The sequence below is a fragment of the Balaenoptera borealis genome, assembly GCF_965194805.1.
Source record: "Balaenoptera borealis genome assembly, chromosome: 13".
In the NCBI taxonomy this organism is placed as follows: domain Eukaryota; kingdom Metazoa; phylum Chordata; class Mammalia; order Artiodactyla; family Balaenopteridae; genus Balaenoptera; species Balaenoptera borealis.
Window position 1 is genome coordinate 46,562,692 of NC_138870.1, and position 22,690 is coordinate 46,585,381.

At 44.6% G+C, this 22,690-nt stretch overlaps 2 protein-coding genes across 2 annotated transcripts; one reads left to right on the forward strand and one right to left on the reverse strand.

Moving 5' to 3' along the window:
* The first annotated feature begins 1,665 nt into the window (after positions 1-1,665).
* OR10P1 (olfactory receptor family 10 subfamily P member 1) lies at positions 1,666-6,777 on the forward strand. The gene is given in 3 exon segments (XM_082351079.1): positions 1,666-4,167; positions 4,169-4,457; positions 4,461-6,777. Coding segments are annotated over 3 exon segments (924 nt in total). The 5' UTR covers positions 1,666-4,102; the 3' UTR covers positions 5,031-6,777.
* On the reverse strand, positions 6,776-21,204 carry LOC309609485 (olfactory receptor 10P22-like). The gene is given in 2 exon segments (XM_082351078.1): positions 6,776-19,135; positions 19,138-21,204. Coding segments are annotated over 2 exon segments (933 nt in total). The 5' UTR covers positions 19,205-21,204; the 3' UTR covers positions 6,776-18,269.
* Positions 21,205-22,690: the final 1,486 nt, after the last annotated feature.

Below are 22,690 nucleotides of genomic sequence, written 5' to 3' on the forward strand. Positions count from 1 at the left end.
ATTTTTGAAGGCAGTCTATTTCATTTTCACATGGTTCTGCTTCTTAGAAAGATTTTCTTCATACAAAGAGGAAAGGTGCTTTCCTGTTAGTTCCTCCCATTGTTTTAAAAGCTACCTTTTTCTTCTTTAAGAATAAATCAGGGCTTCCCTGGTGGCGCAGTGCTTGAGAATCTGCCTGCCAATGCAGGGGACATGGGTTCGAGCCCTGGTCTGGGAAGATCCCACATGCCACGGAGCAACTAGGCCCCTGAGCCACAACTACTGAGCCTGCGCATCTGGAGCCTGTGCTCCACAACAGTGAGAGGCCCGTGCACCGCAATGAAGAGTGGCCCCCGCTCGCCACAACTAGAGAAAGCCCTCGCACAGAAACGAAGACCCAACACAGCCAAAAATTAATTAATTAATTAATTAATTTAAAAAAAAAAAAAGGAAATTAAACCTCTAGTCCTTTTACATGTGTAATGATAATAACTTTGGGTTTCTTGTATAATATTCAGCTTCCCTAACAACTTCAGTCAAACCTTATCTGTCAAGACCAAACATAGCAATCCTGTCCACCCTTATGTTCTTGCTCTATTATTTTACCTGGGTCTTTCAAATGTAGTAGCACTTAAAATTGAACAGAATTATTTATTTATTTATTTGAAAATATTTATTTGGTGCTCGCTTCTTGAAAGATGTAGATAAAGTCTGTGGACTTCTTGGATTGAATATTTTGGAAATCACTGATGACCATGATACGCTCTTAAGCAGCGTATAAGTTATTGTGGAGAGGGATTCCAGGGAGTTATAAATGCTATTGAGAATAATAAAGTTAGGTGACAAAAACAAGTCATATGTGACACACTCTTTCTTTGATATACCCATAAAACAGTGAAGAAGCAAGGGAGGGAGTGATCCTGTTTCTTTGGGTAACTTTTAAATAATTTTAATAAATGTAATACTTTTAATAAAATTGCATATGTCACATTATCTTGAGAGCTAAAATGTCACGAAGCGCCAGATTTTTTTTTTAAAGTGTAAAAATGTTCAGACTTGACTATGTTCAGATACAAGCACTGTAAATTCTGTCCACCAGATGGCACTGCTAGGGAGCTTTTCATGGACAAGTCCTATACTCTATACAGTGAAATAAACTGCCTCTGATCTTAACTAACTGGTAGGATGTGAATATAGTTATATGTCATTTCCTTCCTTACAAGGCATTTATTCAGCAGTTAGTAACTTGGACTGATTGTATTGTGTATATTGAAAACACATATAATTTGGTAAAAATTTGTAAGTATAGAAAATCCTATTCTGGGTTATTATACTTATTACCAGATTGGTCAATGTTGCCAGATCAATCAATAATTATTAACAAACACTTGACATCTGCTTTTCCCTAGTGACAACTGTATATAGAAATTGAGAAAATATTATTTTTTGAGTCTTACCTAAGCATTATTTTTAAAAATTCAAAAATTAACACCAAATGACTGTATGCATAGTGCTATCTAGGAAAGGGTGTAGACACTGATTATATGCTTTGGTCTGTGTATTTGGGAAATTTCTCTTGAGTCAGGTGATCTGGTCCCAAAGATTACTTTTGCATTATGTAATTTGTTTGGCTTTTTCCTTCTGATGAAAGTAGAAAAACTTCATAAAATTAGAAGTCTCAGAAATCCTGCCAAATGGATAACTCTGAATTGTTTATGCTATAATATGTGAGCAATATTTGTTGAAGAAATTTTCATTATTCTGAATTACTCTTAAAGGATATGCACATGTTAGATGGAATAACAACTATCGCGAGAGATATTATAAAGTCAACTAAGATACTGCACAACGCCCAGCACACAGCAAGCTCTAAGTGTCAGCTAGAGAGTAAATGACTTAAGGCCAAAAATATGGTGAGTGAGCAAAGTGAGGGTGGGGAGGAGATTAAGTGTCTGAGCAGTGGGCAGAAGTTTGAGACCCTTTTGCTTAAAGATGAAGATGGCTGGCTAATCTCCATGTATGGGGTAAATGGGGGTGATACAAGCTCTGCAAATCTTGGGAACCCAGACTTCTAAAAGACTCAAGGCCCGTTTCCTGTCTTTGTCCAAATAGTACATGACTTTAAGCAAATAACTTAATCTTTTTGTTCATCAGTTCCCCTGTCTTTATAAGTGGATTCATTCATTCATTTAATAAGTGTTTAGCTGAACACTTGGCATGTACAGGGTACCATGCTAGTTGTTCTGGTGATTCAGTTAGCCTCTAAGACAGTTGATAACAGTCATACAGAGCACAGGAGCTGGAGTTAGACAGGACTGGATTTGAACACAGACTTTCTCAGTGACTGGGTATGTGACTTTGAGAAAGTTACTGTCTGGGCTTCCATGTGCTCATCTGTAAAATGGAGAAAATAAGGTTCCTATGTCATAGTGTGATTGTGAAGATCCAAAGGTTTCATGAATATTAAGCCATCTAGCATAGTGCCTGGCAGGGACCTGGCACTTGGGAAACATTAGCAGCTGTGAAAACAGACAGCCCCTCACTACCTCCCCAACTTGCCCTGCAAAACCTTACAGTGGAGGGCTTCCCTGGTGGTGCAGTGGTTAAGAACTTGCCTGCCAATGCAAAGGACACGGGTTCGAGCCCTGGCCCGGGAAGATCCCACATGCCGCGGAGCAACTAAGCCCGTACGCCACAACTACTGAGCCTGAGCTCTAGAGTCCGCAAGCCGCAACTACTGAGCCCACGTGCCACAACTACTGAAGCCCTTGCGCCTAGAGCCTGAGCTCCACAGCAAGAGAAGCCATGACAATGAGAAGCCTGCGCACCGCAACGAAGAGGAGCCCCCGCTCGCCGCAACTAGAGAAAGCCCGTGCGCAGCAATGAAGACCCAACGCAGCCAAAAATAAATAAATGTATTTTTTAAAAAAAACCTTACAGTGGAGACTCTTCTCTAAAAAGTGCTGGAGACTCTTCTCTAAAAAGTAATGTCTCATGAGAGTACCAGCAAAGGTGCTTTCCTCAAATACTTGAAGGCTGTCTGGTACAAGAGAGCTTTGACGTTCTATAAAATACAAAGAATTTAGCCAAGACCAATATAATGAAGACTTCTCCTACAGGCAGAGCAGGCCAACGCTAGACAAGGCTACCTCAATAGATGGTGAGTCCCCCATGACTGCAGATGCTCAAACAGACACCACACGGCACCCTTCTAAGATGTTGTAGATAACATCCGAGCATTGTCATGCTCAAATATATGACCCTTAAGGTTACTTTTAACCCTGAAATTCCATGGGTAATTATTTCTGACCATGAGGAGCAGAGATGCTACCATAGGGGAGGGAGAACTTGAGTTGAGCTTGAAGGATGAGTGGGATTTTAATAGAATGCATAGAAACATTCCCCGCAGGAGGCCCTCTCTGTGGAAATGCATGGAGGCCTGGGAGAACAGAGTGTGGACAGCTGGTATCGCTGATCACAGGGCCCAGATAAGAGGAGAGTGAAGTACAACACGGCCAGTCCCTGCCCCACTCCCCTCACAAGGCAGGTGCCAGAACCTGACAATCTATGAAAAAGATTCTGCAGAACCCCAAAGCGGGATACAATTGGGCATTATCACACACGCAGTTCACATCATTGCACGACATTCTAAATCCACAGCCCCCCATGGTGATCATTAGATACAGGCTTGGGACAGTCCCTGACTCAGTCCACTGTGGGGGGCTGCATAGTTTCTTTCAGGCTGGGGTTTTGGTCCAAGGAATACAAAGAGGCCTAGGACATAGCAGCTACTCCATCCCTACTCTGTCGAAAGACCCAGAGTACACCTCGGAGTCAGGCCTGCACGCAGGACCCAGAGCACAGGGAACAGTGAGAAATACATGGAATCTCGACTCAGGAGACCTAGATTCAAGTCCATGCCTGCCACTCCCTCCACATACCTCCAGCAAATTATTTAACCCTTCTAAGACCCATGGCCTCATCCATAAAGTGGAGACCCTAACTCCCTCAGTTGATTTGAGAGGGACTGTATGAAAGGTGCTTTATGAAATTACAGGAACTGCTGATTGTTTCTATATAAACGTCTCTTTCTTGGCTATACCATAGGCTCTAGCCTGAAGGGATGGCTAAAGTAAATCAGACTCTGCCTGAATTCCTCCTTCTGGGGTTCTCCGACCTAAGGGCCCCCTCTTCTGAGGGTGCTTCTGGTCTACCTGGCCACCTTGCTGGGTAACTCTCTGATCATCCTTCTCACATGGGCCAGCCCTACCCTTCACTCGCCCATGTACTTCTTCCTGCGCCACCTCTCCATGGTGGAGCTCCTCTACACCACTGACATCGTGCCCAGGACCCTGACTGACCTGGCCTCCCTGCACCCCTGCACCATCTTCTTCCAGGGCCGTGCAGCCCAGATGTATGTCTTCATTGTCCTGGGCATCTCAGAGTGCTGCCTGCTCACAGGAATGGTCTATGACCGCTAGGCTGCCATCTGCCGGTCCCTGCACTCCTCCACCCTCATGAGCTGGCGGGCCTGCATGGCCATGATGGGCATCTCCTGGCTCATGGGCATCATCATAGCAACCACTCATTCCTTCCTCATCTTCACCCTGCCTTTCCCCAGCCGCCCAATCATCCCACACTTCCTCTGTGACATCCTGCCAGTACTGAGGTTGGCAAGTGCTGGGAAGCACAGGAGCGTGATCTCTGTGATGACAGCCACCGTGGTCTTCATCGTCGTCCCCTTCTCTCTGATTGTCACTTCTTACGCCCGCATCTTGGGTGCTATCCTGGCAATGGCCTCCACCCAGAGCCGCTGCAAGGTCTTCTCCACCTGTTCCTCCCACCTGCTCGTGGTCTTCCCCTTCTTTGGAACGACCAGCATCACCTACATCTGGCCCCGGGCAGGCTCCTCTGTTACCACAGACCGCATCCTCAGCCTCTTCTACACGGTCATCACCCCCATGCTCAACCCCATCATCTACACCCTTCGGAACAAGGAGGTGACAAGGGCCCTGCAGCACATGGTGAAGAGGCAGGTCCCCTCACCCTGATGGGACTCAGGGGTTGTCTGCTCACTCACTGACTGCTACTCCTCCCAGCCCTCAGGTGCTGGTTTCAAACCCAGCCTAACAGAAACTATGCAGCACCTCAAAGAGATTAGGCTTCCTGGCAGAAAGCGTTGGCATTAAAACAAAGATAAATCTATATCTTACCTCCTCTCCCACACCCCAGACTCACTACCAGAGCATGAGTTATTAGGATGAGGCAGAATGGAAGGGAATGCTGCCAATGGGGAAGAGCATTTAATCTCTTCGAGGTTGTTCTGGATCTGTGAGCAAGGTGATTGCCATGGCTATACCAGTAGTCAGAGGTCCGTGTCAGTCATGAAGGCAGATGTCTAGGAACTTCACATCCAACTAAGTGACCCACCCAGAGGCCATGGAGGAGTTTACCTGGCCCTTTGACCTAGTTTTCTCCCAGAAACACACTGCAGTCTTATGCCCTGGATGCCTTTTTTTTTTTTTTTTAACATCTTTATTAGCATCTTTATTGCAGTATAATTGCTTTACAATGGTGTGTTAGTTTCTGCTTTATAACAAAGTGAATCAGCTATACATATACATATATCCCCATATCTCCTCCCTCTTGCGTCTCCCTCCCACCCTCCCTATCCCACCCATCTAGGTGGTCACAAAGCACTGAGCTGATCTCCCTGTGCTATACGGCTGCTTCCCACTAGCTATCTATTTTCCCTGGATGCCTTTTAGAAAAGAGGGAACTGTTACCCCCTTGAAATATTCCACATGAATATTCTTCCCTGCCTTTCCCCATCCTTGATTTCTGACATCATCCTTAACTGGTGATAACACATCCAACTGGACAAGAGCATCTCCCCGGATTCCCTATTCTTATCCCAACGTGTGTCATAAGCTTGATCCCGTACCTCCTTCTCTGGCATCTCAGACTGGGTGAAACCCTGAGGCCATCCTGGATGGGAACTAGAGAGTAGACACTTAACAGTCACTGTGGCCACCCAGCACTTGACCCTCCCTCCTTTGGGGAACTCTCCACTTTAGAAGTCTGGTAGGGAGAAAAACCATCACCCTCTGTAAGCTAAGAACATGTCCTAGCCCCCTAGGCATGTGACCCGGTTGCACCAATCGGATGCACCCATGCCTGACTTTGAGTAGCAAATGCCCACAAGTGGCAGAGAGCTGCCCTTGCTCTCTGGCAACAGCAAAGAAAGCTGCAGCAGCAAGTTTCTGATGTAGAAGTGGCATCTGGTCCCTCATGGAAGCACCAACCGTTTCCTCAACTGACCAACTCATGTTTGGGAGTTACCCCTGGTTAATGATTGATTACAGTTTAGAAGTGTTTCTGGAAGGCTCCCTGGAAGAAGTGACTTGATGCAGTGTTTCTAACCTTCCTCACATCATGGCACACATAGAAAATGCTAATATTTGAATGGCACACCAGAGTAAACTGAAGGGAATTTGGAGGCATCTAGATAGGACTTGATGGAAAAAAATTCAATGCACTCTCTTTTTACTGTATAATTATAAGGAAAATAAGATATACAACAATATGGAAGTTTTTGAATACTGGTTTTACATAAAACTTCCAAATAAAATATTTAAATTTTTATACGAAACTTGAGCTTGCTTCCGTGAACATAAATTTTGTATTAGCTTTTGTACTTGAAAAATGACTAAACACCTCCTGATCAAAATTTTTTATTTATTTTTTAATTCAACTATAGTTGATTTCCTGATCAAGATTTTTAAGTATTAATTTCTTTTTTTAATATATTTATTTATTTATTTATTTATTTATGGCTGCGTTGGGTCTTCGTTGCTGTGTGTGGGCTTTCTCTAGTTGCGGCGAGCAGGTGCTACTCTTCATTGCAGTGTGCAGGCTTCTTATTTCGGTGGCTTCTCTTGTTACAGAGCACAGGCTCTAGGTGCACGGAATCAGTAATTGTGGCCCTCGGGCTCAGTAGTTGTGGCACACGGGCTTAGTTGCTCTGCGTCATGTAGGAGCTTCCAGGGCTCGAACCTGTGTCCCCTGCATTGGCAGACGGATTCTTAATCACTGAGTTACCAGGGAAGTCCCAAGTATTAATTTCTTAAAATAAATATCGTCATCACAAAAGAAAACTATTCACAGAAGTGGGTGATAAAAAAATGTAAAATCCTTTTTCAAGGTCATTCAAAATTTTGCAAGAGTTTAAATTATAGGTAATTATATATTTTTTTATTTACTAGCTCTTCCTTTTCTTTCATTGACAAGGGTAATGTTGAAAATTCTTGTTGATGATGAAGAAGAATTTCATATCCAATCATACTTTTCATGCATGCAGAACATGTGTGCATTTTTAGCACAGCCTCCGTGTGGCCGGCTTAGATACCATGATAGGGAACATCAACAAGCAACTGAAGGACGATTCAGGACCAGTAGAGAGCTGGACTCTCAGGATGCCCCTTGGACTCTTCACCCTCCTACCCCTGAGGGCCACACCTTGGGCTGTTCACTGTGTGCCTTGGGCACAGAGAAGCCCACCTCCTCCACAATTCCACAGGCTCCTCATCCACACTGGGCAGCAGGATGCACCGGAGCCGGCTGCAGGGAGTAGGCATGGAGGTTGCAGAGCACATCACGGGCTGCCTTCCTCCCACCGAGGCCAAGCAGTGGCTACCGCTCATTCTTCTCAGCAGCTGCGGGAACCTCAGGGTGTATCACCAAACCCCACTCCTTTGGGGCTTGCCCCTGAGGAGTCTCAGGCCAGGCTGCTTATGGCCAGATGCAATGGGCCTGGCGTCTCCGTCTATTCCAAGAGCCCACACATCCAGAAACCAAGGGCTAAGAGGATCACTCTCTTACAGAACACCTGCAATCCGGGTGGTCTTCCTGCATGCCATGATACACCCGTTGGGAAACTCAAGTTTAATACACTCACTCAGAAAACACAATTGACAAACTATGTCCCAGAGATGTGGGGCAAAAGGGAATAAAACACAACCTAATGGGGGAGAGAGGCCAATTAACAGTCAACTACAATCTTACAATTTTATATGAGATGTGTACCAAAGATAGGACAGTAAAGGGAATTCCCTGGCGGTCCAGTGGTTAGGACTCTGCGCTTTCACTGCCGGGGTGCAGGTTCAGTCCCTGGTCAGGAAACTAAGATCCCGAAAGCCATGTGTTGCGGCCAAAAAAAAAAAAAAAAATAGTATGGTAAGGAGCACAAGGGAAATGTCCCAAATCCAGCCTGGGAGGGAGAGAGACAGCTTCATGGAGGATGAAATATCTTAACTGAAGATAACTTAACAAGGGAAAGAAGTAGGAAAGGGAACAGAATGTGCAAAGGTCCAGAGGTGATAAAGAGCATGGCACACTCCAGGAACTGCAGGGCGATTATTACAATATGTAATAATTTATATAAATATAGATATATAATAGACATTATAGATATATAGATATATGATGAGCAACAGGGAAGTGACAAGAGAGGAAACTGGTGCAAGCAGTGACCAAATTTGTTGGGGTATGAAAAGGTCCAGTTAACCACACGTCTCTCCCTTTTGGGTTCTCTACCAACTAGGAAAATACACTGAAATTAGGTAGAAAGCCCAAGATCAGCCTTATTACTAGTCAAGCTGACTTGGAGGGTATGTCTTGAACCCAAGGTCACAATGAGCTTCCTCCTCCCTACATTTACCCCCAGTAACAGGCAGAGGATCTGTACACATCACACATCCCTCCAAGCAGGCCTGCCCCCAGCTCACCAGCTAAAGGCAAAGAGTGTGTGCAACCTCAAGCGGGCCAGGCCAAAGAAGAAAGCTAAGGAAGGCTTAGGCCACGCTGGGCAGAAATGCTTTCTACAGTATCATCAGTACGTTCACTCCTCCTCCCCTGAAGAAGCGAGTGAGGGGCTAGAGGGAACGGCAGGTGTTGTTTCCACCCCTGTTCTCTTCTGGGAATGGAATAAAAAATCCTCCATCTTGTGGAAAACCCAAGGAGCCGGGTAATAGATGTGCTCCCACCTCCACACAGTACAAATCATGAAGGATGTAGGGGTCACTTTAGAATCTGGGGACTCATCCTGAGTCACAAGATCAGATTTGAGTTTTTAAAAAATCATTCTACTGGTATGAAGAATAGATAATAGTGGCAGGAAAAAGAGACATGGAGACCACTAACCAGTTTATCAGTAACGGTGCCTAGTGGCAAACAATAGATTCCACTCTGCTCATCTTAAGCAGAGAGGAATTATTCAAAGATTGAGCAGTGCACGGAGCCTCCGAGGCGGGGGCAGGGAGCCAGGGTCCTCAGCGGTGCAGCAAGGATGACACTCGACACCCCACAGGGGCAGCCTCAGTATCCACACTACTGCCACCAGGAGCTCGGTTCATACAACCCTGCCCAGTGCACACTGACGGCACTCGGGACAAGACATCACAGCTCTACCACAGCTGCCCCCAGGAGCCAATCATCTCTCCCACATGCTCTGTGGACTGTAAATTCTGCATCCTTACTCAGCCCCAAACCAAAGTATCCTGCAGATGAGTCCAACTGGAGGAACCATAGCCACATGCCAGCACCGTAGCTGCAAGGGTAGCTGGGAAAGCAAGTTTTCTGGCTACTACTTTGGGAGAGGGGGTTCATAAGACAGAAAACTTCCCGTACATTAGAGAGCTGTTCAAAAGGTGCTGGAAAGACAGAAAACAAGACAAATGTAGACAGCTACAAATCCCACTGCTGTCACTGGAATCCAGGTGATTCTAGCACACTCTCCATTGGAAAGAAGGGAGAAGAAGTACAGTGCAGTGGGCTGGTAGAAACTTGAGACAAAAAGTAAATGATTAGGGCCTGAACGGGAAACACAAAAAGGGAGTGGAGCCAGGATGAACAGTAATAGTAATAGTTAAGACTGTCTGAATACATACTATATCAGTGTAGTAACACGATACTAACCCCTTTATTACCTTATGTAATTCCCATAAAAACCCTATGTGGTAGATACAGGGATGGATCCCAATTATGTGGGACCTAAAGCTTATATCCTTTGAGAGAGCCCTATTTAATAAAATAAGACAAAAGTACAAATATAAAATTAAGTACAATGTTTATTTTAAATGAAAAAAGAAATGGTTAAAATTATATATTTTTTTTAACTGGCAGATGCCACAAATGAGATACGATCCAGAAGAATAATATATTTTTGTTACTTAACTCCCTGATCACCTCTATGATTCTTTTCCCTTGTTTTTTGCTGTGTACTCTTTGATTGCCTTCATATTCATATGAACAATGATTTTGTAATACACTTTCTGCAAAGCGATTAGGAAGAAAATTTGTCTTCCCCCTAGCATGGTTGATTGAAATTTGTCGTTCTTTTATTGGTAGTTTAGAAAAAAATATATATTTTTAACTTCACCACTCACTTTTGGTAATTTTGTGTAAGTTTTTAGGATTGTCAAATTTAGTCAAACCTCTATCAAGTTTCTTTCATATATTAGCTGTAAATTTTCCCAAAGTTTCAAGTTGTCTTGTGCAATGAATTATCTTAAATAGTCTTTGAACCTCACTCATTAGCCAGTTTGCCCTCAAGGTTTCCATTGCAGTACCGTATTAAATTTGTTTTCTTCTTTGATGTCAGTATTTTATGTCTAATCAGCAGGACATCTAAATCTTTTCCCAGTGTGTTTATGTGAGTCACTCCTCTTCATTAACTGACTGGTGTTCAGGTTGACTATTGTCGCATAACAAACCACCCCAAATCGAGTGGCATAAAGCAATAGACAGTTTATTGTGCTCGTAATTTCTGTAGGTCAAGAATTTAGACAGAGCACACCAAGGATGTCTCATCTCTGCTGCACAATGTCTCTGTCATCAGCTGGAAAAGACTCAGTAGCTAGAAGTGACTTGAACAGCTGGGAGCAGAATCATCTAATGGTTTCTTCATTCACATGTCGGGAACCTGTAATGACTGAGTTTATTGACCTACACTTGATCTCTCCATGGGGCTTGGGCTCCTCACAGCATAGCAGCTGGTTTCCAAGAAGGAGTGTTCCAAGAGAAAACATCCAAAGTAAGCATTCCAAGAGCCAAGACAAAAGCTGCAAGGTTTTTGACCTAACCCTGGAAGTCACACAGCATCGTTTCCACCATTGGTTATAAGTGAGTCACTAAGGCAAGCCCAGATTTAAAAGTAGGAGGTTTAGAGTCCACCTCTTGATATAGGAGAGTGACAAGGTCACATTGCAGAAGTGCATGTGGGGGACTTCCATGGTGGTCCAGTGGTTAAGACTCCACACTGCCACTGCAGGGGACACAGGTTCGATCCCTGGTCAGGGAACTAAGATTCCACATGCTGCACAGCATGGCCAAAAGAAAAAGAAAAAGAAAAAGTGCATGTGGGATGGGAGATAATGCTGCTGCAATCTTTGGAAAATATTATCTGTCAGAGATAGATTATCAAGTAATCCAAGAGCCTATACTTCATGCAAAATCTATCTATTCCTCTTAATGGATTACTGTTTTTAATATAATTTGAAATTTCTATTATAATTCACTTCTCAGTATAAGAATAACTTCATCATTTGTCTTTATTGCTTTTGTTTCATATTTCATCATTTTCATCTAGGTTTTCTCTCAGTTCCTTTATAAATAAATCTGAAGATGACAAAGGCAGGTAACTTCATATACATCCAAGTCAATTAAAGGTGTTTTTGATTTCTCATTTTTTAACTGAAACACTCAAAACAGCTTTTCAAATTTCAGTTAAAATGAAGCATTTGAATTTAATCAAATACTCCATTCCCATTTTTTAAAAAAAAGAAGAAAATTAATGGTGTGTTTGTAATTATATGTGTTCCTGCATTATCAAGTACCTTTCTGATAGGAGAGAAATTTTTTTACTTAGAGGATGAAAACCAAATCCTGCTTACAACATTACACATGTGATGATTGGAAGGTTTTTTTGCCATATACTAACTTCTCGATCCATACATTTCCAACCTTGTTTCTCCTCTACTTCCCATATTTTTTCAGTGCCAGGCACCATCAGACACATTTTGACCATAATACATCTGGTGCTGTACTCTGTGTTGTAATGCTGAGTGTTATGGCACAGTGGGTAGACGGCGCATTCCTGGAAGTCATTCCTGCATCAGGACAACTAGCAATAACTTAACTGTATTCAAAATTAACTGTGGGGGCTTCCCTGGTGGTGCAGTGGTTGAGAGTCTGCCTGCCAATGCAGAGAACACGGGTTCGAGCCCTGGTCTGGGAAGATCCCATATGCCGCGGAGCAGCTGGGCCCGTGAGCCACAACTACTGAGCCTGCGCGTCTGGAGCCTGTGCTCCGCAACAAGAGAGGCCGCAAGAGTGAGAGGCCGGCGCACCGCGATGAAGAGTGGCCCCCGCTTGCCACAACTGGAGAAAGCCCTCACACAGAAACGAAGACCCAACACAGCCATAAATTTAATTAATTAATTAATTAATTAATAATAAATAAATAAATAAATAACTGTGAACCACATAAACCCAGATGGTACTATCCCACCAAACTCAAACTTTATTTATCCCCAACTCAACTTTGCCCTAGATCCAAAAACTGCCATGGCCACTTCAACAGCACCCATCACAAGGGGAAATTGGGCAGAGGAAGTCATAAAGGAGAGAGACAGAAGTTACAACAGACTGCAGTTAAAATATATCACTTTGCAATTTTTATAAAAATATATGAACATAGGACCACAATTGCTAGAACTTCCTGGCCCTTTTATTGAGCCCATGCAAGTGAAGGGCCCCAAAAGTTTAAGCTTCACAGTAAATCTACCTCTAAGTAGACTCTTATTATATCAGTTGCAACAAGATGAGGAAACCAAGGCTCAGAGATGTTGAACAACTTTCCCTAGGTAACACAGCTAGGAAATAACAGACTTGAGTTTCCAACCCTAGAGCCCACACTTTAACTCTCTACACCATTAATTCTCCCTCTGATAATGTGAGTTTAGAGAAAGTGGGAAGATGAGCGCAGACAAGGAGCTAAGGAAAATAAACAGAGCGAAAGGTGGAAAAAGGTTAGTGGCACAGATGAGGAGAAGCAGGACAGCCTGGACCGCCAGAAAGCCACTTCTTCTCACCTGGGCTACGTATGCAAATATTGAATAAGAAAATGCATTTTCCCCTGTCTTATTACGTGGAAAACAGTCCAGAATCAGTATGCTTTCTCCTGGAAGGGACAGAAGTTCACCTTTCTCGACTTGCCTCAGAGTTACACCAACTCTAGCTCTATGGCATCATTTAATCCACAGGCATCTTGATCATCTCACCATCCTGTAGGACACCACATGGCCCATTATAATGATGAGACTATGCTGACAGCACCTGGAGAGAAGCAAATGGCAGGCACTCTAGATGCACATTCATACCAGAGAGTAGGAGATAAGTCCCACCAAATTTAGGGACCTGTCACCTCAGTGAAGATTTTCTGGGGATGTCAAGACATCTCCTCAAATGTTAAGGACAAGTTGCCTCACCTTTTTCTCTCTACGGTAAGAAAAAGACCTCCTATGGGTCTCTGGATTTGGGAAACAACACATAGCCCATATGGATGTACTGCTTCAAACTACTTAGCAGGTGTCTTACAAGCCAGAGCAAGAAAAGGCTCTCTAGCTGGTCCAGGCTACAGTTCTGCCATCTGGGCCTTCTGAACCACCCAGAAGACCCTAAGATGTTCAGTGTCAGTGGCACTGAAATCTGTGTTAAGTCCAAGAGGCAAGCCCAGGTTTGGGAAGCAAACCCATGTTTTGAGAGCCAAGGCCTTCCCCTTTGGGGCAAACAATTAGTGTCTTATTGTGAAACTGTCCTCGGGCTCCTTGTAGGCAACAGTATATACTAAACACCTGACCACTGAACACCAGGTGACTATTGAACTGTACTGCTCACCATAGATTGGATGTAACTGATCCATCAGCCGAAAATTAGATATTTCTAGTAGCACTTCATCAACGAGCAGAAGTGCTAAATTTAGGTGGGGCCCAAGCACACCCTGAAGACACCTTGCATCTACCCCTTTCCTCAGCAAATCACACCCAGTTCACTCTTAATGGGGCTGTGAATAGAATAGCCATAATGGCAGGAAAGGAGGCCATGTATGAACTCAACAAAAGGGGCTTCTCTTCATCAGCCGACCCACTTATCCCCACTGCTGAGAATTCACTTGCCATTTACTTTGATTTGGTGGTTAAGAGCTTTGTGGGAAACAGAACTCCACCCTCCTCTACAGAAGCCAATAAGGCCAAAATACTGGCTTTCCCTAAACTCTTGGCAGCCAATGCACAGGTCTGTGACCTTAGCTAGTCCCGGTGGATGTATCTGCCTAAGACTTCTTTTTTTTTTTAATTTATTTTTGGCTGCATTGGGTCTTTGTTGCTGCGTGCGGGCTTTCTCTAGTTGCAGCGAGTGGGAGCTACTCTTCGTTGCGGTGCACGGGCTTCTCATTGCGGTGGCTTCTCTTGTTGTGGAGCACGGGCTCTAGGCGCACAGACTCAGTAGTTGTGGCACGCGGGCTTCAGTAGTTGTGGCACGCAGGCTCTAGAACGCAGGCTCAGTAGTTGTGGAACACGGGCTCAGTAGTTGTGGCTCACGGGCTTAGTGCTCCGTGGTATGTGAGATCTTCCCGGACCAGAGCTCGAACCTGTGTCCCCTGCATTGGCAGGAATATTCTTAACCACTACGCCACCAGGGAAGTCCCCTGCCTAAGACTTTAAATCAGGTGCAAGTGATGCAGAGAGTAAAGTTTACAATTCATTTTGGTGATGGCAGCGGTGGCATCCAGGACCCAGAGGCAGCCGCATCACACGGTGCCAGAGAAGTCACCAATAACCAATGGTGGCAGTGCCAACAGCATCCTAGCCAGACCACCCCTGTGGTATAACCTTGACCGTGGTTCTGATCTCTGAGTTTCTCTTGGTTCTTGATGATTTTCTAAGCCTGGTTCTCCAGGATTCCTACCAACACTGTGAGCCACCAGAGGCAGTTTTTCTCCGCCCCAGAACTGTTCACTTGCTACCACTTTCCTTCTCTCCTAAGGCCCATAGGGAATGGCCCATCTGATCCCTTCTGAGTTATCCCCACTCACATCTTGTGTGAGGATTTCCTCATTTCCAAATCCCCTCTCTTCAAAGTCCCACAGACAGTTTCTCCCTTACCTCTCTTCAACATACATTTTAGATTTTCCAGCAACTTTAGTGAAATTCTTTTAATGAAGAAAGTTCCCAAATTTTTAAGATGTCTAAAAACATCAATGAACGTTTTCACTGAAGTTCACAGAAATGCAAATGATAGCAGTACCAATCATACTAGTAATCAAAATAAACTATTTAACACTTTACTATTTGCCATGCACTGTGCTGAGCAGTTTTTTTAATATTTATTTATCTATTCAACAAACATTTCTTGAACATCTACCACGTGCCAGGCACTATTCTAGGCACTAGGAATACACTAGTGAACAAGACAGGCAGCATCCCTGCCTTTATAGGACAAGTATTTGAGTGAAAGGAGAGAAACCATAAACTAATAAGTTGATTTCAGATGATGCTAAGTGACCATATAGCAAAGAACGACTGGGAAGCCTACATTTTATCCTCACGGCCATCCTGTGAAGCATAGAAACGATGGAAATCATTGTTTTACACATTAGGAAAAATTAAGGCATAAAAATGTTAAGAAACCTCCCAAGATCTCACAGATAGTAAATGGCAGTCAGAATTGGATCTTGGAGCTTTCTAGCACCAAAGCCAAGCTCTAAACCACTGTGCCATAGTGCTATCTATAACCAGCCTTCTGGTAAACCTTCCTTAGCCAGCTCCATATTCTCCACCCCTAGACTTTCTAATATATTAAGGAACTCTATTCCACTCTTTAATGCCCCTTATTCCCAAGGACAGACATGGACTCCTCCATCCCCAGCCTTCCATATCCTCTTTTGCACTTACAGGAAGACCAGCATTCACACAAGTACTAAGAGTGAGTTTCTGCTCAAACAAAGGACTCACGTCAGAGGAAATTACTCTATTTCCCAAGTGGCTTCCTTCTTCCTAAATGGAGATGATCAGAGCTTTCTACTTAGATCCTCACCTCCAACTGCAGTTCCAGCCCTGCTTGAATAGCACCTGGGGATAGAGTTGCCAGATGTAGCAAATAAAAATATAAGACATCTAATCAAATTCGATTTTCTGATGAACAAAGAATAATTTTTTAACGTACGCATGTCCCAAATATTGCTTTCTCGAGAAAGATAAAATGGTGCTAAATCCTTCTGGCCAAATATTTCACAGGACACACTTATACCAAAAAATTACTTGTAGTTCATCCGAAATTCAAATTTAACTGAACATCCAGTATTTTTTTGGCAACTCTGTCTGGGGTCCCTGAATATAGGGGGACCTCAGCCTCCAGAGCTGATGGTCACCACCTCAGGTGAAAGAAGCACGAAGCCACTTAGGGCTGAGCCAGTCCAATTTCAACACATCCTCCTCCTCTTGCCTCCACCCTTAGCTCAGAACATGAGGAAAAAGTCTCTCCACTTGTCTTGTTCGGATACCAACTCTATCAGGAAGTCATTCCTTGAGTCTAACTTTGATGCCTCATGTTGCACTCTCAGTCCAAGTATGTCTCAGCCAGTCCTTGGTAGACTGAGGGAAAGTGAGTTCATGCCCTTCTCATCAGGTCTTTTCTGCATTGCAAGATCCTAGACATCCATTCCTTCCCCACCCTGTTCTTCCCTGGGCTATCTAACCCTTCCTGACTCTTAGTCCATTTCCTTGCCCTGAAAATTGGACTGCCCTCAGTTGGACTGTAAAACAACAAAAATTCTTTTGGAGGGCAATTTGGCAATATGTTTCAAAAGCTCTAAAATTGTGCGTATGTTTTGACTCAGCAATTCCATTTCTAGAAGTTTGTGCTCTGAAAAGCATAAGTATACAAAGATATAACTGCAATGGTATCTATCTCAGCAAAAGCAATAACAAAAATATTTAATTCCAATAATAGAAGATTGCTTTAAATTTTAGTATCCAACTATATAGATATTAAAATAATGCTTTAGAAGCCTACTTGTATGGTAAAACGTTACAATATAGTTTGATAAAGTGGAAAACAAAAGTTGTGAGCAATTCACACAATATAATCCCATTTTTTTAATTCTTAAAAATATGTATATATACATATACAGAGGGAAACCAGACCACAATAATTTCCCAAGGGCATTATTAACACCAAAGTATTAATAGTTACTGTCTTTTCTTCTGGATGCAAAATCCCCTGCAATTAACAGTGTTACTTTTGTAAATTGGAAATGAAAATCAATGCTATTTTAAAGGCCCTCATGTACTGTGCCTTGAGAGTGATTTTCCTGCTTATATTACACTGTCCCTCTTGCAGCTTACTGATAAAGGAGAGTTTATAAACAAGCAAGAATGGGCTGCCCAAGAAAAGTAAAATGGTGCTAGATCCTCCCGGCAGGCAAATTAAGGTGGCTTCAAGCAGAAATAGTGGACAATTTACAAGAAACAAAAGCATCATCGTGGGAGTCCAGGAGCCAGACCAGACCTTCTGATCAGAGTCAGAGTCTAGAGATGTATGTGCATTTCTACCCTAGGATCAGAGGAGATGAAGAGGAAGTCAGTCCATGGATGAGAAAGAAGCTAAGTAGAGAATATCAACATCTCAGGGATCCCGGGAGAGAACCTGTAAGTCACAACAAAGTAACTAGACAGATGCTTCCAGACCTAAAGCAGCACCAGGCAAGACTCGGCACCTGAACCGCCAAAGCCAGGTCAACCATTCCCTGCCCTGTTCCTAACCCCAGGTCAGACCTCGCACCTGAAGTAAAGGAGCTCATGTGGTAGTGGAGGTGACTGATGGGAAAGAGAAAGGCTTGCAGTGAGGAGTCTGGGAGAAGGGGGAGAAGCACTGTCTACAGGAATCGTAGCCCCAGGAAGGCGCCCTGAGCCTCACGAAAGACCAGAATTGCTCAGTCATCACACAAAACGGGCACCTCCTCAACCTCCCCCAAGCGCATGTCTCTCCAGCTTTGTACCTACAAACAAGTCAGGTCAAGGCCGTAAGAACAGGCCCCAGAAGCCGAGCTCTGAGCAGCAGGTCGGAGCCCTGGGCCCTCGAGCTGGCACCCACACCACCCAGGGACTCCAGCTGCACCCTCCTCCTTGAAAATCTCCAAGGATCAGGCCCTTATCTCCAAGAACTTGAGGGGGTCAAGGGCTCCAGACGTATCTCTTCACGAGCCGCCTCATTGTCCCTGTGACCTCCTTGTTTCTCAGAGTGTAGACCAAAGGGTTGAACATGGGAGTGACAGCTGTGTAGAAGAGGGCAAGGACCTGGCCCCCGTCCTGGGAGGAGCCTGCCCTTGGCCTCATGTAGGCAACAGTCCCCGTCCCAAAAAAGAGCATGACCACAAGTAGGTGGGAGGAACAGGTAGAGAAGATTTTTCGATGTCCCTGGGATGTCGCGACCCCAAGGATGATGGCAAGGATACGGGCATAGGAGGCTACAGTCAGTGAGAAGGGCGTCAGGATAAAGGCCCTCGTGAGGGCAAGATTGCCCACTTCACCCCAGAAGGTGCTCACGCTGGCCAGCCTCAGCACAGGCGGGATGTCACACAGGAAGTGATGGATGGTGTTGGCACCAGGGAAAGGCAAAGTGAAGATGAAGATGGAGTGAGTGGTGCCGGTGATGATGCCCACGTGGTAGGAGGTGCCCACCATGCGCACACACGTTCCCTGGTTCATCAGGGTGGAGTGACGCAGCTGCCGGCAGACGGCGGCACAGCGGTCATTGGCCACGGCCGTGAGCAGCCCGCACTCAGCCACGACAGAGAGCGAGAAGTACAGCTGGGTGAAGCAGCCGGTGGGCGGGATGGTGGGGCCGGAGGAGAGGAGGTCGGCCAGCATCCTGGGCACGATGGTCTTGGTGTAGAGGAGCTCCGCCGCAGAGAAGTGGCGCAGGAAGAAGTGCATGGGCAAGTGCAGGGCAGCGTCTGCCCGTGTGAGGAGGGTGATCAGCGAGTTTACCAGCAAGGTGACCCGGTAGACCAGAAGCACCCCACAGAGCAGAGGGCCCAGAGGGAACCAGAACCTGAGAGCCCCAGCAAAACAAACTCAGTTACCGCTGTGACATTGCCACCTGCCATGTCCCCAAGGCCAAACTGGGAGAAGGAGCCAGGAGGAAGCTCAAGCAGCACAGGAGGCAGCTGGGCAAAAACAGAGGCTCCAGCAGCAACAGGAAAGGCATGAAACGGTCCACAAGAACATCCCAGGGATCAGGAGTGAGATGGGTCAGCACCCGGGCTGCTGGCACTTCCCTCCCAGAAAACGCCTCAGGACAGAAAGAAGGGAAACCAGGGGAGCAGAGCGGGACAGCAGGCCCTCCTTGAGGCTGGAACTTGAAAGACACGGGGATGGTTGGCTTCACTCACCAGAGTTCTGGGTTCTGGGAGCAAAGCGCTGGGACAGATAGAATAGCTCCCCTTTGAGAAAGTGGTGGAGGATATGGGCAGAAAGGTGGGTGTGCAGTCAGAATAAATAAAGCTGGCAGAAGGAGACTGGAAGAAAAATGGATCCAGCATGAGGCAGGGGCAGAGCTGGAGTGAGAGCAAGCGCGGGAGAAAGAGAACACACGGGATCAAAGGCTTCAGAGAGAAGGCAGGTGGGGCTTCTACCTGCACGTGGGTCCCCATGGCCCCCAGGATGGCCCTCCTGGCAGCACATGAGGGAAGCTCACTCCCCCCAGAGCCTGATTCCCAGAGCAGAGGCGGGGAAGCTGAAGTAGGCAGAGGAAGAGAGTTCTGCCTGGTGATGGGGCAGAAGGAAGCAGCACCTAAGCCTCTCTAACTCCCTGCTGTCAGGCCTGGGGTCTGGAGTCCACACCCCAAGGACAACAGAGAGACCACAATGTAGAGGAGGCTGGGGTGTATCCAGGGTCCCTCAGCGAGACCTGAGTAAGCTGGGCCCAGAAACCAAGTGTTCCTGCTCCCTGGCCAACATCTACCTGCTGAACTGTTCAGCCCACTGCCCCAGGGGCTGCCCTCTGCCGGTGGCCCGCTCCCAGAATTAGTCCCTAGGCTTCTCCTTTCAGCGCCTGGAAAGCAAGGGAAGCACTTTTTCAAAATCCTTTCGTAAAACAGTGCTAATACTCAGAGAAAAGAAATTGCTGAGACAGCAACTTCTGACTTCTGGTAGAACTTCCCAACCCAGCCCGGGGGTTCAACCCACTCCCCAGCTGCTGAGGGAGATGTTAGAAATAGGAAACAGCTCTCAGCTGGGGTAAATGACGTCCCCGACAGCAGGGGGTGACAGAGGTGACCAGAGAGGATGCCTCAAGTCCCAGTGGCTCAAAGAATAAGGACCAGAGAGAAATTCTAGTCCTTAGAAAGATGCGTACCACTTAGCCAGGAAAGAAGCCTTCTTTGCCACAGGTTCACCTCCTGTTTGGGGTTCTATGAGATCCTCCTAATTCAAGGCAGTCTCTTGTTTATTTGGGTCATTTTCTATTTTAGGTTGTAATATATTTAATTATTAAAAGTTTCAAACAACTTATGTAGATAATCTACCCTCATGGAGGGAAGCATAATTCCCCACTCCTTAAGTGTGGGCTATACATAGAACTTTCTGGAAAGAAGGGGGAAAAAAGAGTAACTTTACAGAGGAGTAGCCTGACAAACACCACTTCAACCAGGTGATCAAGGTCAATGTCAGCAGTGTCAAATCAGGTGATAGTGTATTACCTTTGATCTGATGTGATGAGAACAGAACATCACCTCTGTGGCTTCCCTCCTAAAACCCCTAATTCCAGTCTCATCATAAGAAAAACATGAGAAAATTCCAGTACAGGAACAGGCTACAAAATATCTGACCAGTACTCCTCAGACTTTCAAGGTCATCCAAAACAAGGAACATCTCAGAAACTAAGGAGACATAACAACTAAATGTACCAGTATCCTGGAAGAGAAGAAGGACATTAGGCAAAAACTAAAGAAATCTGAATAAAGTATGGATCTTAGGTAATAATAATGTATCAGTATTGGTTCACTAATTGTGACAAATGTATCATACTAATTCAAGATGTTACTAATAAAGGAAACCGGAGGTGGGGTATATGAGAGCTATGTGTATTATCTTTGCAATTTTTCTGTCAATCTAAAACTATTCTATTTTTTTTTTTCATTTATTTATTTATTTTTAGCTGTGTTGGGTCTTCGTTTCTGTGCGAGGGCTTTCTCTAAAAGAAAATGTTTATTTTTAAAAGTGAATTTATTTACATGGAAAGATGTTCACAATGTATTATTAAGTGATAAAAAGCAAGGTAGAAAACAGTAAATTCTCAATATAAAATATATATTTAGATGAATAAACAGATGCATAGGTAGTTAAGACAGATATACACCGAAGTATTAACAATAATACGCTCTGGATGGAATGCACTTGGAGTGTCTACTATGATATCTTTGCTTTGTGGGTTTTTTAAGTGTGTTTTTGATCCGTTGATCACACAATAAGAAAAAATCATATATGAAACATTAAAAGAAAAAGATGGAATTTGTTTTAACATATTTTGGTATTTTTAAATATCTGATTTACTTTCAACCAATTATGCCTACTTGTGCCTTTGGAAATGTTTTTATCAATAGTTTAATTTTGCAATTTGGTGAATAGTGAATGTTTCCGATTGTCAGTGCACATTTTTCAGACATATGCGTCATAGAAAGGCTCTGAGAAGAACACTTAGGTTGTTTCCAGATTTACGATGTTGAGCATTTCTGCAAGTTCCTGTAAAGTTCTGTAAAATTTTAAGTTCTCTTGATTGAAGCAAAATTTCTGCAATCAATCTTAACCACAGAATGCATTGCTTCATTCTCAGAAACTAGATTTTAGGTAGATTAAGAACTTCTTTAAAATCTCATTTAACACCAAAGTCCTGGCTGCCTTAGGTATTTTTGCTCTACCACTTTAAAATTTTTAAGTGAAATAAAAGATAGTATTTGAATAAAATAAAATAGTTATAAATAAAAAACAGGAAGGAGGTGGTAGAGAATCCGGGTAATGGACCCAAAAAGGCAGACTTTTTTCCGTAAGAGCAGTGTAAATCTGGAGGTATTCAAAATGGTATCACATCGCCCCCGTGTGGTGAATCTCTGAGTAGCCACGTTCCAGGTCATCCCCTCTCTCTGAGCTGTGGGTGAGGAGATGGTAAAAGGAAGGGGACTTTAAGGATCTACTTGTCCAGACTCCAGTCTACAGAGGAGGAAACTGAGATCTGGGAAAGCTCATCTGGTTCATCCTGGATCATTCAGTGAATTAAGGGCGGAGCCAAGCACGCCTGACAGGGAAGAGCCCACTCTCGCCTCAGGTAGGATGTTTCCATCAGGTCCATAGGTAGGTGAGGTGATTTCCGCCAAACCAGATTTCACATTCCTGGAATACACCTGCTTGCCGTTCCCCTGCCTGAGCACCTTTCTCCTCTTCTCCTCAAGTTTGCGTCCTGCCCACCTTTCCAGGCCAAGCACAGACACACCCCCTCTAAGAAGTCTCCTCTGCTTCTCCCAGAAAAACCACATCCCCTCCACAGCCTTCCATGCTGTATCATTTCAAAACTTAGTAACTTAGAACAACAAGCATTT